The 10,683-nt window shown below is 36.8% G+C and overlaps 1 protein-coding gene across 1 annotated transcript in view; it reads right to left on the bottom strand.

The window, feature by feature from the left end:
- Positions 1 to 2,142: 2,142 nt before the first annotated feature.
- ttc27 (tetratricopeptide repeat domain 27) overlaps positions 2,143 to 10,683 on the bottom strand; it is a 106,808-nt gene continuing 98,267 nt past the window's right edge. The window contains exons 17-20 of the mRNA XM_048191153.1: positions 7,090 to 7,287; positions 6,526 to 6,637; positions 3,605 to 3,705; positions 2,143 to 2,592 (exon numbers count right to left, since the gene is read on the bottom strand). Coding sequence (XP_048047110.1) covers positions 2,473 to 2,592; positions 3,605 to 3,705; positions 6,526 to 6,637; positions 7,090 to 7,287 — 531 coding nt within the window. The 3' untranslated portion in view covers positions 2,143 to 2,472. The remainder of the gene's footprint in view (positions 2,593 to 3,604; positions 3,706 to 6,525; positions 6,638 to 7,089; positions 7,288 to 10,683) is intronic.

Here is a 10,683-nt window from a genome sequence, read left to right as displayed (position 1 = left end):
AGTCAATTATTCCGCTTATACCACGGTTATTCTCAGTCCTTCATATAGCCCGTGATTTTGATTTTTTAGGTCAGAGCAACTGCCCCTCAAAATTCCTGTGCACGTCCCTGCTTGTTAACTATTCAAAAATCATGTCCTTGCTAACTATTCAAACTCAAACTTTTGGGATTTTTTTAAGACTGAAAAAGTTGTCGAAAGTTTAGTGAAGTCATGTGACTGTGGTGTAATTGGTTAGCCTACGTTTAGCATTTTACTTCTGCTGATTTTTATTTAGCCTTCACAATTCATGAAAGTTGTGTTAATTTGTGAAGATTGTCATGAAGATCATCCCCTGGTTTCACAGACAAGGCTTAAACTAGTCCCAGACTAAAATGCATGTTTGAGCTGTTTTAACTGAAAGGAACTTGCACTGACATATGTTAGAGTCATTGTTTTGTCTCAAGATGCACACCAGTAACTTTTTTTTCCTTGGGTACGTTTCTAAAAGCTACTTAAATACCCTAATTGAACAAAGGCCTAATCCTGGCTTAGTCTAAGCCCTGTCTGTGAAACCGGGCCCAAAACATGTAAGAATCCTGTACTTTTGTTGGTCACAGAGCTTATTTTCTGAAATAATCAAAAAGGAAATGAAAAACATCATATTGGGTTTTTGTTGAAGAGAACAAGGGTGTTGCTTACTTCCGGGTTGACGTACAAAAATATAATGGCACTCTATTCAGAACAAAGTAGTGCTGGTCTGTTCTGTTCACTTTTTGAATAATGTATTATACTAAACATGTATGTGGCATTGTAATCAAACAGTTCTGCTACAGTGTATTCACATTGCGTAATCTCTGGGAAAAGTTCACTTGGTTGTTCCCAGAACAGACACAGGATGTTTGCTTTAAGTCAGCTTCATGTTTCTTAGCCCTCAGCTTTCCTGTAGGTTCTCTGAGGCAATTTACCAGGCAGTATTCTTGCATCAGTTGTACATTAATAGCCGAATATTATGAATAATCAAACACTGCCAATCCCCTTGTTTCTCTTAACGGTCAAGCATAGAAAGAAATGTTCTCACAATGAAAGCTAATTACTAACAGATATTCTCTAATGTTCAAATACCATGCAGCAAAATTACTGGCATGATGTCATTTCTCTGAGGACAGGCGCAGAGAGACGCACAAGCAAGACCGGCGTCAGACAGGAAGTCTAGATTTGTGAATCAGATGGTTAAATATAAATCCGTCTAAATTTTCATTGGAATACTGAGATATTTTGAAAGCTGGTATTGGACAATCAATCAAATAAATCAACATTCAGTATGAGTAATCTTACAGCAGAAAGGCTCACAAACTCTTGACAATGACACAGTTACCTAATTTAATATCGATCAAAAGTTTGTGATCAGTACATTTTTGTTTTTAAAATAAATGAATACTTTTATTCAGCAAGGACACGTCAAAAGTGAAAGATGTGAACTTTCTATTCATTAAAAATGTATCAGTTTCCACAAAAATATTAAAACGGCACAACTGTTTTCAACACTGATTATAATAAGAAATGTTTCTTGAGCACCAAATTTAGCATGATTTCTGAAGGATCATGTGATCATGAAGACTGGAGTAATGATGCTGAAAATTCAAAGCAGAAAATTAAATTTTAAATTTTGATCAAATTCATGCAGCTTTGGTGAGCTTAAATTAAAAAAAAAAAAAAAAATCTTACTAACCTTAAACTTCTGAATGGTAATGTACCTAGATATCTTAAATAATCAAATATGGGCTTTTCAAACTTGAAACTGTCAACCCACAGCCATAACTCTCGTTTTAAATTAACAAATGCAAATTGCTGGTTAGCCCAGGGTTCAAAGTTGCCTTAAAAACATTAACCCAGGGTTAAGTTTAGTGTTGGGGGAAAAAGGAATAGCAAACATTGTCAGTTTACATTTTGTGCAAACAGGCTTTTAGATTCTTGTCACCAAGAATTTGGACTTGATTCAATCTACTGGTACTTTGGTACTGACCTAGACTCAGTCTTGAATGAGCTTGTCTTGACTACAACACTGACACAATATATCTGATGTTGTGTGACCAATGATGTCAGTTGTACGAATCCTTTAATATTAACACATGTTCAAAAACAAGCACAAAGATTAAAGAAAGATGTGTGTACTATTAATTTAATTGGAAAAAGGCAACATTGTACAAAGGAAGTTCATTGCCAGCCTCAAGCACCTTAAAATCACACATTGTCTAATCGTAGGAGCTCTGATTAAGGCAAAGACAGCTGACCCTGGATCAGGTCATGATGACAAACATCTTTAACTCAGTCAGTAAGTCTTTCATTTTGGTTTTCCCTGTTGATTGAACACATGACAGAAGTCTTGAATCTCCAGATGGGAAATTTTGTTTGTCTAAAACATGATGTTAAAAATGCACTGTTTAAACTAATCAAAGGGAGGAAGAATAGGAGGGACAGCAGTAATATGGCTTCTCATTGGCTGCGTAGCTGGGAACTTAGATCCTGTATCTCTGTGATGAGCTGCTCGAGCTCTGTGACATCACCTATGAGGTCATCATGGAGCTCGCCCGTGGCAACATCAGTGTACATTTGCTGTGAGGAGAAAACGAAACAAGTGTGAGACCTATAACTTATGTCAGCTGCTAAAAATAATTTATCTTCTAATTTTAAAAACATTAAATAAGCCAACTTGACACTGCAATACATATAAAGAAACCAAAATTTATACCATTTACTTTCATAATACACGTTCTTGGTCTTATTGTCAACAATTCATCATTGCAAAGTTATTTAATATTAAAAAAGTGTGTAATATTTCATCAAAACATCTATTTCTTTGAGCTGACATCAAACCCACTTGTCATATATAGCCCACTTTTTAAAATCCAATCAATTCCTTATTTACACTACAGTTCAAACGCTAGAGATGTCTGCCTCGATAGACAGCTACGCAACAAACTTTGACGTTTCGAAAAGTAAATAAAGAAATCATAAAACTAATCCATATGAATTGAGTGGTTTAGTCCAAACTTTCTGAAAAGACTTGATTACTTTATATGATGAACAGATTGAATTTAGGCTTTTATTCACATATAAACATTGATCAGCGAACATAAACAGAAGCTCAACCGAGCCTGCTTGAACCTGCAAACTTGAGCTTCTGTTTACCACAACCGATGTGTGAGATGATGAATGTTTATACATGAATAAAAGCTTAAATTCAATCTGTTCATCATATAAAGTAATCAAGTCTTTTCAGAAAGTTTGGACTAAACCACTCAATTCATACGGATTCGTTTTATGATCTCCTTATGAACTTTTTGAAACGTCAAAATGTCATTTGCGTAGCTGTCTAGGGAGGGACAGAAAGCACTCATATTTAATCAAAAAGATCTTCATTTGTGTTCTGAAGATGAACAAAAGTCTTGCGGGTTTGGAACAACATAAGGGTGAGTAACTAATGACAATTTTCATTTTTGGATGAACTAACTTTTTAACTTTAAAACAAATAAAGAGGCATGTTTTTATTTATAGTTTTAAAAGAATTTTGCAAAGCTCTTAAAAGCAAAAGACTTTAAGAGCTGAATGTGTGTGTAAAACTCACTTTGGCTTTGGAGACCAGGCTCTTCAAACTGAGTCGAGCTGAAGACAGCAACTGTAGAGCCTCTTGAGGATTGTGCTTAGACCTGCTACAGCTGATGGAGACTGAGAGACAGAGACAGACAGATAGAGGAATTACGGAAGAGTTTGATCTTCAGTAGAGTCACGGCGGTTCAGAGAGGGCGAAGCTGGAACATTAAGCATTTGTATGCTGCGCAGCCAGTAAGGGGAAAGAGAGAGTGTGTCGGGCTGTCAAAGGTCACTTGGGGTCAGGTGATGCAATATCAAAGTCTGTGGCCTAATAGAAAGAGCTGTTCATTATTTTCTGTATTGCAACCATGTGTGTGTGTGTGAGCGCGCAGTACTGTTCACATTAAGTGATGGATCACAACCTCTGAGTGGCTCATGTTTAATCACTACAGCTATTAGTGCAGCATCTAACACCATTAAAATAGTCATTTAACACACACAGTCTGGATCACAACACCTGACATCTGTTCTAGACATTTTCTTCACAATGACACACATTATTAGCAACGTCTCTACCAAAATATGATAATCAAACGCAGCTAACAGAACTCTAAAAATAACTCAGTAAAACACAAATTGTGTGTTCGCCGTCTTGCATTCCCAGCATGCATTTGTGTGCTATTTACTTGCTCTGTTTATCTTCCCCACACAGACAGAGGGAAACAGCAGATTCACAGGTAAGCGTCTACATCAGTGTCAAAGGTCTATCTCAAGGTCCAGAAAAGTACTAAAGATATCGTTAAAATGGTCAACATGACTACAGTGGTTCAACCTTAATGTTATGAAGCGACGAGAATACCGCAAAAACAAAAAATAATGAATTTATTCAACAATTTCTTCTCTACCCTGTCAGACTCATACGCATTTGACGCAGCGCTTCCGTGTTTATGTCCAAATGCCGGCTCGTTATTGGCCGGCTCCAGCATCAGCATCACATGCATATGTCGAGGTGCTCACGTGAACAGCTCGGCCAATACTGAGCTGGCGTAATTACGTAAAAAAAAAAAAAAAGCATCTTAATTTGTTTCAAAGATGAACAAAGGACTTGGGGGTTTGGAACATGAGGGTTTAGTAATTAATGACAGAAATTTCGTTTTTGGGTGAACTAGCCCTTTAATAGATTTGTTCTTTACTTCCTTCCTAAAATCTTTCCTGCTTTTTCTTGTTTTCCCCTTACCTTTCTTTCCCCAGTTCCTTGCTTCTTCCCTATTTGTTCCTCCTTTCCTACTTCCCTCCTTTTCTCTTTTTCTATTCTTTCAAAGTCCCTTCTTTCATAAATTCCTAAATTCATTATTTACATTTTCTTTATAAATTCTCCTTTTTTTATATTCTTTCTTTCTAAATTCTCATTCTTTCTTAAATTCTTTCTCTCTCTTTTAAATTGTCTCCCTTTTTAAATTATTTATTTTCTTTCTAAGGTGTTTACTTTCTAAATTAATTCTTTCTTGCTTGCTTTTTCTTTCTAAATTCATTGCTGCTATCGCCTTCTTAATATTTTATACTTCTTAATTCTTTTTCTTGCTTTCTAAATTCTTTCATTTAAAGTCATTCTTCCATCCATCCAAAATTCCTTGCTTGCTATCTCTCTCTTCTCCCATCTCATCCTCATGTTGCTGCCTGAAGCAGCTACAGCAAGAGAAGTGGTATGATTAACAAGTGCGGATCTCATTCACCGCACACACGCACACTTGTATATGTGGACACAGGAAGTGTCCTCATAAACCATGTCATTATACACATTTGTGTCCTCATAAACCATGTATACAAGAACACATACACACACACACACACACAGAGCCATGCTTTTGCCTTTCTCTTTTACAATGCCATTTGAGAGAGACGTACAGAATCGTGGTCCTGCACTCATTCAGAGAGTCACTCTATCATGGCTAATGTGGCAGCGCATGAACGTCTGAGAGGGCTGATGGATTGAGAACACGGAGCAGGAGCAAGAGCGACAAACAAGGCTTTTACCCCTCTGACCTCCACCAGAGACAGACTTCTGTTTGTGTGTGTGGGCACGTGCGCCTATGTGTGTTTACCAGATGGGTTTGCTTGTGTCTGTCCATCTGTGTGTGTGTGTGTCTCATTAAGAGGGATGTTGAGGGTTTGGTCAGTGAATGTGTGTTGAATTAAACATCAGTTGAGACAGAGCACAGGTTTTGGGTTGAATAGCAATTCTTCCTTCATTTCTAACTCTCTGACTTTGTGTCTTAAAATCAAACTGTCGCATCATTTTTTATTTTAAGCAGTCTAAACAATCGTGATCATCTTTTTAGCGTTTCTTATTCCATCTTACACACTCTCCATCAGCATGTTGTCCTTGAGTGTGCAGGCTATTTGTTGTTGATCTTAATGATTTATAAAGGGGGCGGCTCAGCAAATGTAGCAGAACCCTTTGCACGCCTCCATCCCTTCCCACTAACTCTAGCCTGCTTTCTGTGTGTGTGTTTGGGGAGGATCGATCGATATAAGAGTAAGGGAAGTGTGTGCGCATACGTAAGAGACCGTTCTTCTCTGGTTTGTGTGTTACCTTGTGCATTGTGTAGATCTTGTTTGTGTTAATGTATGTGTTGGTGTGCATTAAAGCTGTGTGTGTGTGTTTGTGACATCAGAATACAAATGTGTATAATGACATGGGTATGACATAGGTATTACAAAAAGAGGTGACTTATAAGGACATTATCCCATGTCCCCACTTTTCAAAAGGCTTATAAATCATACAGAATGAGTTTTTGTGAGAAAGTAAAAATGTGCACAGTTTCCTGTGATAGTTAGGCTTAGGGGTAGGGGTAGTGTAGGGGGATAGAAAATACAGTTTGTACAGTATAAAACCATTACGCCTATGGAATGTCCCAACAATTCACAAAAACGAACGTGTGTGTGTGGTCTCACCATTAGCCATATCTCTTGCACCTTTCACCACAGATCTGAAGTTGCCTATGTCTTTCTCCCAGCCAGCTGTCTGTGTCTCACACCGATGGGCTTTACTCAGAAACTGTAGTGCCTACAAACATCAAAACACAGTTAGACATCATGACCAAACCAGATGTAAGTTAATAAAGCAACAACCAATAAAAGCTCCCTTCCATGTAAAACTGAGTTTGACATGCTAGGTAGTGCAGTGTTAGGCTAGGCAGCCCCGTCCACTGTGAAATTTCCAACTTCCTGCTCTTCATAACTATATTTACTTTATGCATTTTATCCTAAGTGACTTACAGAGCATTCAAGATATATATTTTACCATACCCATCAGTGCTCTACTTTTACAGGAAATGACAAAAACTGTATTAAACACTGAATATATTCAGGAAAAGAAAAAGGTTTGAGAGTGATATCTACTAAAAAAAAAAAAAAAAAAAAACTTTGTAGAAAATCACAGGTGCTCTTTGCTTAGGTTAACACGATCTGAATATAGAAAATAATAGAATTAATAAAATTAAATAAATTAAAATTTACCTTTTCATTGTCTTCTACATTGTTGCTATGACCATCACCGTAAAGTCGAGCGTACTGCTTCCATATTTGGGCGTCTGTGCTGCAGCGGGCGGAGACTCGGCCAAAGAGTTCCTGAAGTTTTGCTTTAAGATTGGAGGCCTGTTCGCCGCGGTGATCTGTCAGGTTGTCCACTACTGCACGGACCAGGATTTCCAGAACCTGATGAAAAAAGATAAAAGAGAAAGAAATATACAAAATGCCAAAGGATTTATTTTTCAGTACAGTGAAACTGACTGCTGTTTAAACTCAAGAACTAATCGCGAATATCCAATCTGAAAACTAATCTAGGGTTGACATTAACCCTCTGCTGCGCCTGATCCCAGCCCCTGACTTAACCTTTGCTACGAGGTCAAAACAGAAATCCCTAAACTTGACCTCTGCATTCTTAGATGTTCCTTGATTGGACATCACTTTTTTCATCTCTTTCATACAGTACATTTACACACTAAGGAGCATAACTATAACGATACAGTGCTAAAAATCTTTCTAAACATAAAAGAATAGCAGAGTCCACAACACAACTATAACGGTACGGAGAAAGATTTCATTAGAATCAGTTTCAGAATCAGAACGTTGTTTTTTTTCCCCAGCTGAACGATGAAACAATGACCATGTGACAGACCAACAATACTCACAGTTTTTGAAGCATGTCTCTGTTTGCCTGCCTCTATTCTGACTGACAATTTTAATGAAATATATGATATACACACCTTGCTGATTGACTGGCGGTTTCATAGTTTAGTCTGAACAGGCAAACTTTAACTTCATAGTTAGGACACAATGAAACCTTAAAGGGTTAGTTCACCCAAAAATGAAAATTGTCATTAATTACTCAGCCTCATGTTATTCCACACCCATAAGACCTTCATTAATCTTCGGAACAAAATGAAGATATTTTTGTTGAAATTTGAGAGCTTTCTGTCCCTTCATAGACTGCCTTCACAACAAAAATTTTGACGCTTCAAAAAGTTCATAAAGACATCGTAAAACTAATCCATATGAATTGAGTGGTTTAGTCCAAATTTTCTGAAGAGCAAATCACTGTATAAGATGAACAGATTTAATTTAGGCTTTTTCACATATAAACATTCATCAACTCACATCAGTTGGGGTAAAGGGAAGCTCAAGCATGTTGTGAGAACCAGTGAGGTTCATTCTCGTGTTATGCAGCACATTTGAGCCTCTGGAAGAGGTTTGTTCTCGCATGTCAAGCCATTTTGGTTGAGCTTCTGTTTATGGTCACTGATGAATGTTTATATGTGAATAAAAGACTAAATTAAATCTGTTAATCATATAAAGCGATCGAGTCTCGTCAGAAAATTTGGACTAAACCACTCAATTCGTATGGATTCGTTTTACGATCTCTTTATGAACTTTTTGAAGCATCAAAGTTTCAGTTGCAGGCTGTCTTCAAAGGGACTCAGATTTCATAAAAAAGATCTTCATTTGTGTTTCGAAGATGAATGGAAATCTTATGGGTTTGGAGAAGCGAGTAACTAATGACAGAATTTTCATTTTTTGGGTGAACTAACCCTTTAAGCCAAACCCTACCCTTACATTTTTAAATGATAGACACAGACAGACAGGTGTCCCCAGATGTTTTATCTTAATTTTTCGTTTAGATTTAACCTAAAGTATTGCTACAGATGCACCTTGATGAATAAGACAAGCTTTTCTATGCCTCTCCTACATGCGCACACACACACGCCACCAACAGAGCTGGGAGATTAGAGATGATGTTTTCTGTTCTCCCACACAAACAAATGTAGACACTCCAGCGTTTGTACATGTGCCAGAGAAACCAGAAAAAGTCAGAGATCAGACTTCATCCATCTGTCTGAAGAGGTGCATTTATGAATCTCCCTCTCACACATTCACAGAATGGGTAACTGAGTGAACACATTATTTTTGTATATCAAATTAGCAGACACGATTCCACAGAAACTTTGTGTGTGTGTGTGTGTGTGTGTGTGTCTGAGAAACTATGGCACCGTTTACACCTGGTATTAACATCAATCTTGGGTGTTCATCTCAAAAACTGAAAAATTGCAGTTTATACCCGATAGTAAATGTATGTAAATGCATGTTGATAAACTTTTCTAAATGGGTTTGCATATATATAAAAAAAGTAATCAAACAATGAGGTAAATTTATCAAATGTGTTTATTCTGTTTACACTTGCATTTATCGCTGTCTAATTCAGATCACCTGAGACGGATGTTAATAGCAGGGTCTATGAAGCCTTCAGTGAGAAGTGAGAAGTGTCCGATTCCCTTGAGGGAAGCTGTTAAGAGTGAGTAAATGTGTGTGTGCCACAGAGACAGAGAAGGCTTTCTCCTCAAACTCCAAAATCTAAACTAAGCACACCACACCCTTAAACTTCACTAAACCACCAGAATACTTGACCTGAATGCTGGGCTCCACATTCCTCACTGCGTGTGTGCGTGTGCGTAAGAGCTATTAATCATAGCCTTCACACAAAGTTCCACATGTGTTTGTGTGTCTGTATGCTCTGTAACTAACAAGCTCCAAACTGCACTGTAATTACTAAAGCAGAACCAGAATTTGTGGTCATTAACTTTGTGTGTGTGAGAAGGACAGGGATGTCTTTGCATATGCAGTTTGCCTTGTTCTATTAAAATACAAATTATTTCTTTCCCTAAAGAAATTCCCTAAAGATAATTTATATATACAATACTGTTCAGTAGTTTGGGGTTTATTTTATATGTTTTTGGTACCAAGGCTGCATTTATTTGAACATTAGTATAGTAAAAACAGTAATTTTGTGAAATATCACAATTTTACATAACTAGAGAATTTCTATTTTAAAATAAATTAAAATGTAATTTATTTCTATGATGGCAAAGCTGAATTTTCAGCAGTCATTACTTCAGTCTTCAGTGTCACATGAACCTTCAGTAATTTTTTTTTTTACTTCAGAAGTAAAAAACAAAAACAGCATTTATTAGAAACAAATCTTCTGTAACACAGAAAGGTATTTACTGTCACTTTTGATCAATTTAATGCATCCTTGCAGAATAAAAGTATGAATTTATGAAAAATTTAAAATATTACTGACCCCAAACTTTTGAACGGTAGTATATTTTAATATAAACTTTTGCATTATTTATTTATTTATTTTTATGTACCAATTATTTTCATAAGGGAGGTGAGCAAAATTCTTGATGCCTAGTCATATTATTTACAAAATTGGTAACTGCTATTAATGTGATTTGTGATTTTTGACCGTAAAAGTAATGCAAATATGACGGTGTGTTGATTGACAGCTCCACCAAAGATGACTAATGATGCCACATTCCAAGCATTCCAGAGCACTTCAGTTCACTTCATCAGTAGCGTTTTTTTACAAGATGAAACATGGAAAACTGACCCCAATTAACATTACATGTTCACATAATGTGTTCTTGTGTGTAGCAGAGACAAGGACGGCCCTTAAAAAGTCAGAGAACGCGAAAGACATGCACTGATGTGTATGTGTAAATCCACTCACCCAAGACTAATGTTCACACTTTAACTGCAAACAGACCGATAGTG

The sequence above is a fragment of the Megalobrama amblycephala genome, linkage group LG5 (assembly GCF_018812025.1).
Source record: "Megalobrama amblycephala isolate DHTTF-2021 linkage group LG5, ASM1881202v1, whole genome shotgun sequence".
NCBI lineage: Eukaryota > Metazoa > Chordata > Actinopteri > Cypriniformes > Xenocyprididae > Megalobrama > Megalobrama amblycephala.
Note: the sequence above shows the minus strand (reverse complement) of the source record. Positions and strands in the feature narration are given on the sequence as shown.